The sequence below is a fragment of the Primulina huaijiensis genome, chromosome 13 (assembly GCF_012295235.1).
Source record: "Primulina huaijiensis isolate GDHJ02 chromosome 13, ASM1229523v2, whole genome shotgun sequence".
NCBI lineage: Eukaryota > Viridiplantae > Streptophyta > Magnoliopsida > Lamiales > Gesneriaceae > Primulina > Primulina huaijiensis.
Window position 1 is genome coordinate 31,291 of NC_133318.1, and position 14,957 is coordinate 46,247.

The 14,957-nt window shown below is 35.6% G+C and overlaps 4 protein-coding genes across 7 annotated transcripts; 2 read left to right on the top strand and 2 right to left on the bottom strand.

Moving 5' to 3' along the window:
* Positions 1-99: 99 nt before the first annotated feature.
* On the bottom strand, positions 100-1,966 carry LOC140991608 (large ribosomal subunit protein eL14z-like). Its single transcript, XM_073461669.1, has 5 exons — positions 1,893-1,966; positions 1,674-1,775; positions 782-911; positions 583-695; positions 100-370 (listed from the first exon to the last, which is right to left on the bottom strand). Exons 1-5 carry the CDS (start codon positions 1,893-1,895, stop codon positions 314-316), a joined length of 405 nt encoding a protein of 134 aa, XP_073317770.1. The 5' UTR covers positions 1,896-1,966; the 3' UTR covers positions 100-313.
* Positions 1,967-2,491: 525 nt separating this feature from the next.
* On the top strand, positions 2,492-4,161 carry LOC140956414 (CRIB domain-containing protein RIC6-like). Its single transcript, XM_073413148.1, has 4 exons — positions 2,492-2,750; positions 2,939-3,042; positions 3,138-3,234; positions 3,486-4,161. Exons 1-4 carry the CDS (start codon positions 2,693-2,695, stop codon positions 3,959-3,961), a joined length of 735 nt encoding a protein of 244 aa, XP_073269249.1. The 5' UTR covers positions 2,492-2,692; the 3' UTR covers positions 3,962-4,161.
* Positions 4,162-4,950: 789 nt separating this feature from the next.
* On the top strand, positions 4,951-8,599 carry LOC140991123 (long-chain-alcohol oxidase FAO2-like). 3 transcript variants are annotated; one of them, XM_073461070.1, is made up of 3 exons: positions 4,951-5,263; positions 5,914-6,186; positions 6,822-8,599. In XM_073461070.1, the coding sequence occupies exons 1-3, from the start codon at positions 5,006-5,008 to the stop codon at positions 8,559-8,561; spliced, it is 2,271 nt and encodes a 756-aa protein (XP_073317171.1). In that variant the 5' UTR covers positions 4,951-5,005; the 3' UTR covers positions 8,562-8,599. The 3 variants fall into 3 exon arrangements, with proteins under 3 accessions (XP_073317171.1, XP_073317173.1, XP_073317172.1); XM_073461072.1 differs by having other exon boundaries at positions 5,080-5,263; positions 5,921-6,186; XM_073461071.1 differs by lacking the exon at positions 4,951-5,263 and adding an exon at positions 5,650-5,818.
* Positions 8,600-8,885: 286 nt separating this feature from the next.
* LOC140991124 (succinate--CoA ligase [ADP-forming] subunit beta, mitochondrial) lies at positions 8,886-14,127 on the bottom strand. Of its 2 annotated transcripts, XM_073461074.1 has the most exons (13): positions 14,037-14,127; positions 13,773-13,920; positions 13,123-13,233; positions 12,847-12,958; positions 12,362-12,426; positions 11,395-11,472; positions 10,911-10,985; positions 10,676-10,828; positions 10,391-10,525; positions 10,117-10,281; positions 9,758-9,880; positions 9,337-9,408; positions 8,886-9,251 (listed from the first exon to the last, which is right to left on the bottom strand). In XM_073461074.1, the coding sequence occupies exons 2-13, from the start codon at positions 13,872-13,874 to the stop codon at positions 9,174-9,176; spliced, it is 1,269 nt and encodes a 422-aa protein (XP_073317175.1). In that variant the 5' UTR covers positions 13,875-13,920; positions 14,037-14,127; the 3' UTR covers positions 8,886-9,173. The 2 variants fall into 2 exon arrangements, with proteins under 2 accessions (XP_073317175.1, XP_073317174.1); XM_073461073.1 differs by lacking the exon at positions 14,037-14,127 and having other exon boundaries at positions 13,773-14,030.
* Between the last annotated feature and the right edge of the window lie 830 nt (positions 14,128-14,957).

Below are 14,957 nucleotides of genomic sequence, written 5' to 3' on the forward strand. Positions count from 1 at the left end.
AGACCTATTCACTTCGAGCCCATAGTAGCTATGATCTAATTACCTTAACATAGATCTAAGCTTTAAGTTTAATGGCAAAAGGAAAAATGTACAAAAAAGACTGGGACCACAATATGCTTGAAGTTGAAGACAAAAAAGTCAACTCAACCACCAAAAGTTGCTAGTTTACAAATAGATTGAATTTCAAATGGTTCACATGATGATGAGCAAAACAGAACTTTGTTTATCAAGAAAATAGGACATGAGAATCCGGATTAATAAACTGATGTATCTTTCAAAATCCTACAGAAAAATCATACATTCAAAATATAATTCAGGTTGGAACCTCTTTCTTGAGCTTGGCAAGCTCCTGCCTGACAACGCCAGCCCTCTGCAGTCGGAAACAAACAAGTATCATACAAATTCCAAGTTATAAATATAAATATATATATGAAAACCAATTTATTGTTGGCTGAAAAGTCAGGTGAAAATTTTAGTTAAGTGTTGATAGAAGCAGCTTAAAGGTAGAAAACCCCGCGTGTTGGTTTTATCAACTATCATGTCTTGCACAATAAAAAACATATATTGGATCACATGACCAACCTTGATTTTAGCAAGCATTAACTTAAACCTATCAAAATCATTAAGGGCAGATCTTCTCTTCTGGACAATCAATTTTCGCCCCCATGAACTGCTCTCCCACTTGTTTTTGACATCTGCAAGGAATCAAACGAGTGTAAAATGTCATCTACTCTATCAATGAGATCTACGAGGAGTAATGTTTTTTCATTTATTTAACCACCTGCAGCCTCCATAGCCGCTACAAGGGTCTTCTTCTTCGGCACCCTTTTGATGTCAATTTTTATGTCTGTGAGGGAAAGCCTCTTAAAGTTCATTTGGCATCGGACCATGTCAGGAGCATCAACAAGGGCCTGGAATTTGGCAAATGATTTTGTACACGAATAAGCATCACACTTTCTTGCAACTAAATTCAGGCATAAGATTACATTTGGTTGAAAAAAGGACAATCATACATTGATGTATGATTTAAACTCATCCATAATGATTTAAAAATATCTCAAACTAATCAGAAATTATAAGTAAATTTGAATATATCCAGATTTTCTAAAGATTTATCACGGATTTCAAAAGGCTTGCAGGTCCTTGATCCTTCAACCAAGACACACTCTTTGCGTCATTCTATAAAACATCGTTTGATGTGTACACCAAATCTAGCAACTGTGAAATGGTAAGATATCAGCCAGCAGGTAAATCAAAGTGTTTTACTGAGAAACAACAGATTCAGAACCCAATATTCCATCAAGAATATGACACAAAATCACCAGATTCGATAAACTTCCAAGTATTTTCAATACTAAGCATTGTGCAGAGAAGTTACAAACGAGGATAATTGTAACCACCACAAATAAACCCAGCCAATAAGAACAAAAGAACAAGCCACGAATTAAGCCAAAATCTTAATTTAAACCCCCGATATTACGCACAAGGAAAATCGTCTACAACGCCAATGAAGGTTAGATTCCACAAACAACCATAGAAACTAAAAAACCGAGGAAAACAAAGTAGAACGCTTCAAGTAATCACATACATAATTCCCAGGGAAAAAAAAAAAGAACAATCTCAACGGGCGAGAAACTGAAACAGTCTCACAAGACAACGAAAACTGGACATACCCGGTTTTGGTCGATGACATCAACAATGACGACCAATCTTCCATAGTCCTTGCCGTAATTGACAAGCGCCACCCTTCCGATCTCCACGTACCTCTTGAACGGCTACAACCGAAACAAAATCTAACATCAAATAATCCCGAAACCACAAATTCGTAATTTTATCAGAATAGAGAGAGCGAAAAATGGGTGGACAAATGTAAATCCTTATGCAAAGCTCACCATTCTCTGCTGCGATTATGCTGATGCCGAAGGAGATGAAATTTTTTGCCAGAAAATGAAAACGCAGCTTTTATAGTGCTAGGTTTTTTTATGTGGGCTTGAGCCGGCCCAAATGCTCAAATTGCTGAATTTTATTGGGCTTCAGGCTCTGAGACATGTTCATGTTTTACTATTAAATGGGCTCCCATTGGATGAAATAATTCATCCAAAGGAAATAAATAAATGACTGCTAAAAATTGATTTCTCAACACATTTTTATTACAATAAAATTATAAATAATTTAAAAAGATTGTAGGCTAAAACATAAATTGGAAACAAAATTTAAGGTATCATTGGTCGATATTAATTTGGTACACGACAACAAGAGGGCTTCTTTTATCCCGTGTGGGAAAGCTACGTGTTTCAAATATATATTTGAACAGCCCCCCAAATTTAGCCTTAATTCTTTAATTTTTCCTGGAATACATTGATCCAACCTAAATTTTCGATGGTCGTCAGGACTCATGGCTACTTTTTGTTTTTATTTTTCATTTCACGGGCATTAATTAATTAGGACCCATGCATTGAAGCTTTTGCTCTTACATAACTTGCTTTTGGGATTCTTGATTAATCTCTTTTCCTTCCTTTTGTCCCATGTAACATTAATCCATTCAACCCTCTCTCTTGAACTTCAAGAATCCTTTGTCTTCTTCAATTGAACTGATCATATTTAACTCGGTTGATATATATATATATAAGCATGAATGATTTTCCAATTTTTCAAGTAATATAATCCTTTCATGTTTCTTGATCTATAATCGATGACAAGTAAAATGAAAGGCCTTTTGAAAGGTCTCAGATACATTTCTCAGATATTCGGTGAGTCATCCATGATCGTGCATTCTTAATTTGTTCGTGCTTGAAAGTATTATAAGGATCCATTTGTATCATAGAGATATGGCATGACGTAAATACAAAGATCGTCGAATAGAATATATGTAATTGATGTATGCTTGAAATTTGGAGGGATTCCGAGATTTATTTAATTTGATCATTTTTTGAAACAGAAGAAGAGAAAGAACAAGAAATGCAGATAGGGTTACCCACAGATGTGAAACATGTAGCTCACGTAGGATGCGATGGACCATCCACTAATGAGCCACCAAGCTGGGTGGGTATACTCATAATTTTTTGCCTTCCAAACACACGTGTGTGTGTACAAGAAAGGGTCTAAATTGTGAAATATTTGTTATTGAAAATGTGCAGATGAAAGAGTTTAAATCAGAATCAGGATTCCAATCAGCACCTTTAGGACCTCCGGAAGATGTTGGAGAGGACTCTGAAATCAAATGGGTTTCTCAAGGTTAAATCCGCGCTTATTCATATTCATTGTTTACGCATGCATGCAACACATTCATGATGTTTTTGCACGAGCCCGACCACGATACACTTTCAATTGCATTGCCAATAATATACTTTTCGGGTGGAGAAATTGTTGCGGAAAATGAAAGATGCGGTTTAAAATATTTGTGGTGCGTCGTCGTGTTATCCTTCTGTATGGTTTTGTACGTAATGCATATGAATTAAACAATTCATGTCTGTATTGTTTAATAGATTCAAGAAGAGGCAAAAGGGAAACAAATTCTGAATCAAGGGATCTCCCAGCTGACTTGCCAAAATCCTCCAACACAAATGATTCTCCTAGAAAGAAAGATTCCTCGACCAAGTCGAGACAATCTAGAAGAAATATTCATCAATCCAAGGATCCGTTTGACATCAAAAGCAGCAGCAGCAACAACACCACCAAGTCATCGAATCGAAATCCAAAAGAATCAACAAATTCGGCCCCACAGAACCTCCAAGATATCTCGAAGAAATCGCGTAGAAAGAAGTCCAAGGAGTCGGTTACTGATTCTGGTGGATCGTCCCAATCAAGATCCAAAGCCACTACTTGTAACGGTGGCGCGTGTAATAACACATACATGGATCCGAGCCATGACACTGGATCCACTTTACGAAATTCGAGCTCGAGACCGAGTCCTATTCAGTGTGTAAATGAAGAAGGGGGTGGGTATAGATTAAATTACTAAAAAAGCTTAGATGTTATATATTTAGAGGTTTTGTTTTTGTTACAAGTAAATTTTGGCCTAGGGTGGTAGTCATTTTTAATTATTAGCTCAACAAAGTTAAGGAATTCATGCAACGTAACTATTTGGTGCGAGAGGTATTTTATTTGTTATGTTTATATTTTATCGAAGACTTTTTGTATTTACCCAAAAATATATATGATTTATTGAAACTCTTAGACTTGATTAGGGCAATTTATTGCGTGTATTTGATTGGTTCTGTTCTGTTAGTTGTTAAAGGAATAGCCGCCGGTAAATTATATTAAAAAAAATGCATGCTTTTTGTGTTACCAACCGATTGGATAATTAAAATAACTCTAATAAAACTTAGATTTGTTTAAAATTATATACACAAAAATGAATTCAACCATATATTTCTACAACTTTTTACATAATAGCTTTTTATTCCAATAATTCAGAAATTAATGTAATTATCATATCGACGAAACGAATAGGGAAAACAAAACTTAGATAATTTAAAATTAGGACACGACGCGACCGTTTCCTTTTGGTAGACCTCAGAAATCACGTTCTCTATTACTGGAAAAGACACAATTTTATGATTTTATTTTTTTATGACATGAAAATTAATCCGCGATCGCTGTCTTCTGGTACTGTACACTATAGATGGCTCTATGATCCTTAACGTGTTGGCACATGAACACAACCGTATTAAAACTTCTAAATTGTGACATGCGCTATCTATTTTATACATTTTTTGCTAGATTTCTACTTAGACGTGTGCTCAATATTAATATTATCTGTAGCAAAATCTCGGGTTTGAAACAAATCAATATATAATTTTCTTGACAAAAGAGTATTATCCTTCTGTCAGTATATATCAACGTTACCCTTTTCTTTTTCGGAAAAAATATTCAAAAAAGGACCATCGTAGTAATAGAAGTTGGAACTGGTGAATATCAGATCTTGGAATTTTGCATCACGAGAATGACAAGTAACATATATTAATATAAAATTATAATACTTTTTTCAAATAAAAACACACACATGTTAGAATACTACTATATATATATAAAGACTGGTGAAGAGGACAGAAGACGCAGTAAACAAGGTATGAAGATTGAAGTGTCAAAACCTCATCCTTTGTTGAAGGGAGGAAGCACAAGAAGGGAGGAGGAGTACAGACATGGCTTCTCCTCATCTCAGATCCAATCACTTTCTGCCATCTGTCAAACACTCATTCCAACCCTCCCCGAAGTTGATGACGATGTCACCAACTTTTGCCAGTCTTCAGGCCCTCACGAGGTCAAATTCCTGTTTTTGCCCTTTCCTCCTTCCTTAATATTGCATCCCTTTTGTTCTTGTTCTGTTTTTTACCATGTTTTGTCTGTGTTTTAATGAGCATCAGTTAATAGCTTTCCTTTTCGATTATATAAATGATGTTCCTGAGTTCTTGTCGGATCAATTATTATGATGAAACAAAAGATATAATGTTGTTTGTGGGACTGTCTCCATTGGACTACGATGGATCTTTAAAGATTAAAGACCAATTCTCTGGTATTCAATGAACCACAAGATTTAGTTGTTTTTCAGATATTTTATTTTAGGAGTCGTGTGAAAAGGGGTTGATCATATAAAAATCACATATAATTTTTTATGTGAGGCTATAAAATGGACAACTGAAAAGATCAATTTATTTCATTGTATGCACGTCTTGAGGATAGCATCGAATAGATTGTTTGGTTGAATTGGTCCAGATAAAAAAATCTTGTCAGTTCTTGGAAAATTAAACCTAATAATTGACCTGTGAGACACCATGTCGTGTTTTGAAACAGTTGCAAATTATTGAACGTTTTAAAAGTGATTGCTTTTTTTTCTTTCTTGCATCTGGTTTCAGTAGTTTTTAACAATTTTTTGTTTATTTATTTATTTAGTTTTCATCTGACTGATAATAGATAGCAGAGTTGCTGGTGAAGAGAGGGATTCCTAAAGCTGTATTCATTGTGGGATTCGTTCTAAAGTTTCTGTCAAGCAGATTGGGAACATTTTTGCTCTGTGGGCGTATTTGTATCGATCGGAAATGGCCATTTATGCACAACTTCTCTGAATTATCTTTGGAGAAGAGGGAAATTGTGCTTCAGAGATGGTCCAAAGAGACTTTTCTGATACCTTTGAAAATATCCTTCCTGCTGCTAAAAATCGTCTGCCTCTTCGTCTTCTTCTCTAGGGTAATACTTCTAAATCGTTCCTATTTTATCTTGATTCCATTGCTGCTCGTGTTCTTGATATGTTAGAAATCATTTCTCCCGAAAACTCAGGATTACGAAATGTGGTCCCAAAATATTTGTCCGGGATTATTGTACCAGACATACACGTGAACAATGGGAGAATTCAAATTTGTAAACTCGTAAGAGAGAATAACCAAACCTAGATTTATATTTTAACTGTAGTTATGAGTTAATAAATTTAGGGACGTCAATTATATGAGGGAAATCAAGAAAAATTCCAAAAATTTATAGAAGGCCGATACCAAACACTTCGCTATGAATTGTGTAAGGAAGAAACAAAGAAAGAGAATCAAATATTGGTAAAGAAAGAGAATCAAATATTGGTTTTGCACTTTGGACATAACTGTACAAAGACCTCAAAGAATTGGGTTTAGTTTTTTATTAATTTGGTGGCAATATATTAATATAAACCAAGGAATATGTAATCTAATCAAGTAGAGATTAGATGTCATTATATCAAGTTTGGTGTTAATTTGTATTTTCGGTAGCATGAGTTAGACGGATTTCTTGTCCGTAAAACATATTACTTATTAATGAATTTAATTCCTTCTTTCATAAAAATAAATACAATGCAGACCGATGAAAGTTTGAAAAATCCAGCATGGGAAGCAATTGGATATGAAGTAGAAGCAATTGAAAATTTGAGTGAAAACAAGAAGGAAAGGCCACTTGAAAAGGGCATCATTGAAATGATCAATGAAGATGAATCTTCACTAAAAGAATCCCTCGTCCAAAAAGGAATACACGTTGTTGAGGACCAGAATGGTGATTCATTCAAGATCACATGTGATGTGGTGATCGTTGGATCCGGCTGTGGAGGAGGGGTTGCTGCATCAGTTCTCGCAAACTCGGGTCAGAAAGTAATCATTCTTGAGAAAGGCCACTACTTTGTTCCAGAAGATTACTCGGGTCTTGAAGGGCCATCATTGGCCGAATTATACGAATCGGGAGGAATGCTAACAACTCAAGATGGGAAAATTATGGTCATGGCAGGATCAACGGTTGGAGGGGGTTCGAGCATAAACTGGTCTGCCTGTATTCGAACTCCTGATCGAGTTCTCAAAGAATGGTCCACAAAGAACAAGATTCCTTTCTTCAGTACACTTGAATATCAATCTGCTATGGATTTTGTATGTGAGAAGATCGGTGTCACGCAGAATTGTGCAGAAGAAGGGTTTCAAAACCAAGTACTAAGAAAAGGGTGTGAAAATCTTGGCCTAAAAGTTGAGCCAGTACCAAGAAATTCTTCGGAGAATCATTACTGTGGTTCTTGTGGTTATGGCTGCAGAAAAGGTGATAAAAAGGGTACCGATTCAACTTGGCTTGTTGATGCAGTCAGAAAGGGTGCAGTTGTCTTATCTGGATGTAAAGCAGAGAGTTTCGTCTTGACAGGTGATGATAATGGAACTGTTAAAAAACGATGCCTTGGAGTGATCGCGAGCTCTGAGAGTAGGAATATCAGAAAGAAGCTTCACATCGAGGCAGGAGTGACGATTTCAGCCAGTGGTTCTCTCTTGACTCCACCTTTGTTAATATCAAGTGGTCTGGAGAACAAGAACATTGGAAGGAATCTTCATCTTCACCCCGTTTCATTTGTTTGGGGATATTTTCCCGATTCTTTGGTTGAATTGAAGGGTAAAAGCTTCGAGGGAGGAATTATCACTTCAGTACATAAAGTGGTATCAAAAGAATCAAGCACTCAAGCTATAGTGGAAGCTGCAGCACTTGGACCGGCATCATTTGCCTCGCTAATACCTTGGGTTTCAAGGCAATACATGAGGGAAAGGATGACAAAATATGGTAGAACAGCTGTTCTATTTGCATTAGCCAGAGATCAAGGTTCAGGGGAGGTGAAAAAAGAAGGAATAATAGATTATAGGATGAGTAAACTTGACAAGGAGAATCTTAAGGCAGGATCGAGGCAGGCATTAAGAATTCTTACTGGCGCAGGAGCAGTTGAGGTAGGCACTTTCAGAAGTGATGGGCAGAGAATTACGTGCAAAGGGACCAATAATGAGGATTTAGAAGAATTTCTTGACATGATTGCTGCAGTCGGAGGGCCACGTTCTCATTCAGAATGGTGGACAATCTATTGCTCTGCTCACCAAATGGGCAGTTGTCGAATGGGCGTGAACGAGGAAGAAGGTGCAGTTGATGAAAATGGGGAATGTTGGGAAGCCAAGGGGCTTTTTGTGTGTGACGGAAGTGTTCTCCCTACTGCAGTTGGTGTTAATCCAATGATAACTATTCAATCAACTGCATACTGTATCTCAACTAGACTAGCAGAGTCCTTGACGAAAGGGAAAGCCTTTTAAATGCAAAAAACATAATCCACGAAGACAACTGTGCTGAATTTTAAACTTATTCTAAAATTTTCTGACCTAATTCAAGTAGATATTGCACCCAATATTATGGTAATGAGAGGATTGGTTGCTACTAGATATCAAAAGGCTTGTGTTAGGTCCTTCCGAGCATGACTTCTTTATCCGTATTGCTTATTATTTTTTGGCCCTATTCACCTCTCTATTCTGAGCAACAGTGGTATGCGGTATATATATAATCGTAATGTTTTTAGTTCACACATTTTAAAATGATTGTTTGATATCATTCCAAAAAAAATAGCAAAACAGAGCAGGAAATTCACCCATTGACAGTTTATTATCAAAATAAAATAAGGGGGAAATGCTGTCCACAGTTTTCCCACACCAAATGCTGCCAGTACATCCAAATACCAGGACTGCTTAATATGAAATCAAGAACGATTAAAGCCGTCTCCATTCGTCAATGGAGGTTATATCCTACTTGGAAGTCTTATCAGTGCATCTAACAAGCCGATGATTCAATTTATACATAAGAATTTTAACTCCAAAATGCCAAGGGGAAAGGAGCGACCTCTCATGATATAGGCAAAAGTACACAAAATGTCTTCAAGGAGCTGAGGCCTTAACTGCTTTCTCAGCTGCATCGTCCAGATCTTCAGCGGTAATCAAAGCCATTCCACTTTCCTGAAAACACGAATATTTTGGAAGAAAAAGTAAAGTTTTGTTAGATCATTTACATAGCACATCTAAGATAAGTTTTGAAATTCACCTTCAGAATTCTTTTTCCCTGGTCAACATTGGTGCCTTCGAGACGTACAACTACAGGTACTTTCAGTTGAACCTTGAATAGAAGTATAAGAATTCGTAAAAATTGTGATGATCTAATCAAAGATGGAAAAGTTAAAATAGCAACCAAAAAAGACCTTTTATGGGGATATCTGTATGAACAGAGGTAAAAAATAATCATGACTTTTGCAACTTTCACATTCAGGGGTGTAATGCTACAAACAGACACTTTTCCTTAAACAGCATATAAAAAAGGTGAACACATCCGTTGATACCTCAGATATTTGTCAAAGAAAGACTTAAGTGGAAAGCAAAGCAAAGAGGCAAGTAACATAATTTTCAATCCAGGGTTGTATAAAGAAGCGATATCTCCCACGGAAAACCCAATCAACACAAGTGTTTACATGTTTAGCAGCATTGACAATTCCACTGGCTATTACATCACACTTCATTATTCCTCCAAAAATGTTGACAAGAATAGCCTTCACTTTCTCATCTGAAGTCAAAATTTTAAAAGCCTCCACGACCTGTCCAAGATATTCAACTAAATTGGTCAACTTTATAGTCATGTAACAATAATTAAAACAATAGAGGATGTCAGCCATGAAAATTGTACAATTTGTCAAAACTTTGAAACTACAATCTCACGATTAGATGACTGAAAACCAATCATCACAATCCAGGATATCTATGTATAACTTGCCACCAATTCGAAACCAAAAGAAATCATCATATATAGAACAAGAAATAAATCACGCCTCACCTGTCCTTCAGAGGCATTTCCTCCGACATCAAGAAAATTGGCAGGAGTTCCTCCATGTAGCTTAATAATATCCATGGTAGCCATGGCCAATCCAGCACCATTCACCATGCAACCTATTTCCCCATCCAAACCAATGTAATTTAAGTCAGCCTTTGCTGCAGAAACCTGATAAAATAATGCAATATAAATGAATAAACAATGTATGGATATCCATTTGCTTCATTGTACTAAATGTAATAAGCCAGCTAGTTAGAGAAAAGATGTTGGCTGATACCTCTCGAGGATCCTCTTGGGTTGGATCCCGCAGAGAGAATACTTCTTTCTGTCGGAAAGCAGCGTTATCATCAAAGTTGAGTTTAGCATCAGCTGCTACCAACTGGTTATCAGCAGTCTCAGCAATGGGATTGATCTGTTTAAAAATTGACGACTCAAAGGTAGATATAAAAGGAAGTTTACACAAGTTGACATCATTATAAATCAAGAGGCATGCAAACCATACTATATTAAGTTATAACACTAAAATAGAACACTTGACAAAAGAGGAAATTAACTCAATCACCTCCAACAAAGTGCAGTCGCATTTACAGAAAAGTTCATATAACTTCTTCACTTGTTCAATTGAAGCAGTCCTATCAGCCACCTTGGGAGACAACCCATCAACTACCTTGGCAGCATCTTCATCAGTTATCCCTGTGAAAACATCGATAGGTACCTGGTTCAGGGAAGAACAAAAGAATCGAATATTAAAATGTGCCACAACAAAGCCAGATATCATAATAAGTTAAGGTATTAACCTTTATTATCAATTCTGGATGTTTCTCAGCAAGATCTTCAATACTAGTTCCTCCCTTTTTACAGGCGATAATAAGCTGCAAAAAATCGATTTCGGTGTACAGTTCAGCACATTAATGCACCAACTATGGATTCACTTGAGTCCACTTCCCATCTTTGCAACAAACATCATCATGTTAGCATGGAAAGGGCATCGATTCATACAGCAGACTACTGATATACAAATATACATAGATTGTTCCAATGAAATTATAATACATTATCCAGCAATATAAGATAAGTTTTCTGCTTTCTGAGCTAGAAATTCTTTGTATTTCTGAAACTGACAAGAAACTTCAGTGTACAACAGTGCCAATACATCCCCAAAAAGATCTATAAAAGATTGAGTGGCTGACTTGCACCATGAATGCAAGCAACTAACAGTAAGGAATCACAATGTGGAATTATTAAAAGGAAAATCAAGATCTATCACATGCAGGAACTTACAGGACCAGCAGATTTACGATCAAGAGTAATGGCGAAGTACATCTCATTGACAAGCGACAACTTCTCGCATAAATAAACCTGCGATCAAGAAAAGTTTTGATTTGCTTCTCATATACTAACTTATAACCTTATCAACAGTTAAATTCAGTGGACAAAAAAACTGCCAATAACACTAATGCTGCAAGCTTGAACAGAAGAAGAAAAGCAGATCATATAAACAATTTCTTCAGAAATACAACACACACACACACACACACACACACACAGAGAGAGAGAGAGAGAGAGAGAGAGAGAGAGAGAGAGAGAGAGAGAGAAAGAATATATAGTTTCCAATGTTTTATAATAACAAGCAAATACAATATCACACTTATAAAAATGTGCAACCAAGTTTAAAGCAAGCAGCAGACGAAAGATAAAACTACATACTAAAAGCCAAAATCATGCCATATATGATGTTCCACTGATAAATAAACCTTATTCCCACTAATTATTGCCGGTGATTATTTACCTGAAGGCATCTTTTTAATACTGCGTACATGTGCAAATTACCATTAAACTGATTCAAATATCAGCAAGATCGGTGGAAATATCACATAAAAAACTAAAATAAGTTCAAGATTTACGCAGTTGACTAGTTTTGTTCAGTAAATGTTTTGCAAAAATATCTTTCCTGATTCTGAAAAAAGAATGAGACAATAGTTAATAGAGATGTAAAATGAGACGGTCTCTAAAGCAAATATGATCATTAAAACAAAAACCAGATAGAAATTGAAATTGAATTCTGACAACAAGAATTATATTTACAATTGATGTTAACAGAAAGTAGCACTGAACACTGTGCTGATAACAATTATATGCTTGAAATATGAAGATGCAAATTGTAGCCTCTGGTAATTTTCAGAGCATGTCAACATGTACCATTACACATTTCTTAATAAGAAGTTATGAACAAATTTTAAAGACAAACCTTGCTGACAATCTTTCCTTGAGGACCTGTTTGCTTAGTTACAAGTATCTGTCCAAGCATTTTCCCTGTAAAAACATAGCTTTGTAAGGGGATGTCGATTCAGCGAGGCACACAAGTAAATATTTTGGGGCAGTTTTCCAGTTGCCTGCATTCAAACAAAACTTTATTGCTAGCAGATGAAAAAGGTGTTGTGACCGAAACTCAAGGATTTTTTTCCATGTACACAAGTTATAAAAAACCTGAACAGATGAACCTACTAGCATCCCTAATACAGTTTCTTGAAGAATTTGTGAAAATAAGTGGTGGAATGTAGCATCCACAACTTATGCGAAATAGGTTACTTTCATACCTCAAACAACTTGACATATCCCCCAAACATATCTCAAGATTCAAGAAGTTAAATCACGCATAAGTAGCTGCCGATACATAAATTAAAATTTTGAAATTAACAGCCTTATATAATTCAAAACATATTGTTCTCGTACCAGCTATTTCTTCAACCTGTTCAGCCTTCACAATATGCACTCCTCCTTGGAGACCACTTTTAAATGTTCCCAGCCCTCGGCCACCAGCAAGGATCTGTGACTTCACCACCACCTATATCACAAAAAAAAAACAGGTAATTGCCTCTTCTAATTACTTATTATCCAGAAACCTAATTGAAGCAATTAGAAGCCATCATTTTTTATCTGTTTACCCACTTCAAAGTTCAAACCATAAATAACATAAGAAGAACAAGGATAAGGATTTGGTATCCGCACCTCACTTTGGTTGGAGAACATGTCGCGCATTGCCTTCTTGACCTCATCAGCTGAGCCAACTGCTACACCTTTTGGAACATTAATCCCATGTTTGCTCATCAATTCAGCTCCCTAATATAATTTACACAATAGGTAGATTAACTAATCGAATGTACAGGACCACAAATGCTCAGAAAATAAAAGATTAACCTGAACATTAGAAAAAATACGGCTCCTATATTCACAAAATCAGTAGGCGTCATGAATATATGAAAACGAATATATTGTACAAGTCACGAGGCGTCTCACCAGACACCAGGTCTAATATGGCATTTGCTCCATAAAAAAAATTCAAATTTATTGAACTTATCACTGTAAAAATGCAATTTGGACCTCCAAAAGACACCAAATCGTCCCCCTCCCCCTCTATTAAATCCAAGTGCTTGCGTTGTACAAGTCGCAAAGAGGAGTAAAAACAATCTGAGACATAGAACCAAAACATATATTCCCAAACCAATCTAGGAAATGGAATAGATAAACAAATTAATTAAAACAAAAAACTTTACTACGTGCTATTCCAGCGACACATACATCGAAGCAGATCACGCTCAAAACGAGAAACGAAATCATAATCTCCCCTCAGGCGCAGGCGGGATATTGAGAAAGCGTACCTGGTATTCGTGAATATTGAGACGGCGGAGCTGCTGCTGCTGCCATTTTCCGGCAACGGACAGAGAGCGACTAGCGAGTTTCCCCAGCAATCCTCTCACCATTTCCTCTTCTCTTCACAACTTTATGTAACCTTAAGCAGAGATCGAACTGGAACAAGGATAATCAATAAGATGATAATGGAAAAAGTAACGCAATCAAAAACCCTAAGCAGCAGCGGCGCCGGAACAAAATACACTGACTGCGCCGGAGGTAAAAGAATGTACCTTATACTCTTATTTTTCCACGTTGACCATTCAGCTTTCAAATTTATTGGATCAGCAATTGGCCGTTTAAGAATACAATTTTGAATTTTTCTAGTTGGGAAATTGTCATTTTTCAATTTTAATTATATAGTATAACATATCATTTGAAAATTAAATTTGTTCGTTCTTCTAAGAAATTTTTTAATTTATTTTTTATGAACAAATTTAATTTATGATCTTCATTTTAGTCATGAACTTCACGTATTCAGACATTAACCTCACAAAATTAACCCACTTTTCAAACATGATATACATACTTCAACGATTATAAAATAAATACGCACTTGTTTAGTTATCATCTTAAACATTTCTATGAAATTACATGATCATTTATCGACATCGATATTAAATTCAATCTTATCTCTCAATATTCAATTAAAAAAATCATATGCATGGTGAAAATAAAAATGAGGAGACAAAGATGACACTAACAATAAACAATTTTTGTTTAGATTAGATACTAGAGTGAAAGTTACCAAATCTATTACTTTCATACCAATTTTTAGTAGCACATATTTTAAAAAATATATATATTTTCTATTGATATATTGAACAAGTTGCCCGTAAGTTGGCTTCGAGTCTTTGACCTTTGACTCGTTTAAAATAATAGTATAATATATTTCAAAAAAATATTTTAAAAAAATTGTATAACACATTAGTTTTGTTTTGTTTTATTTTGTTTTTGATGAAATATCTATCTTATTTGATAATTATTGACCATATATTACATATACCCGCAAGGAAATTACATTTTTATTATGTGATTTGTAAGTTTTTTATTTTTGTTATAATATCATTCAATTCATGATCATAGTCTACTAAAATATTAGTGTATAAAACTGTAAATCGACTAAAATCGGAAAAATAAATATTGGTGGATAA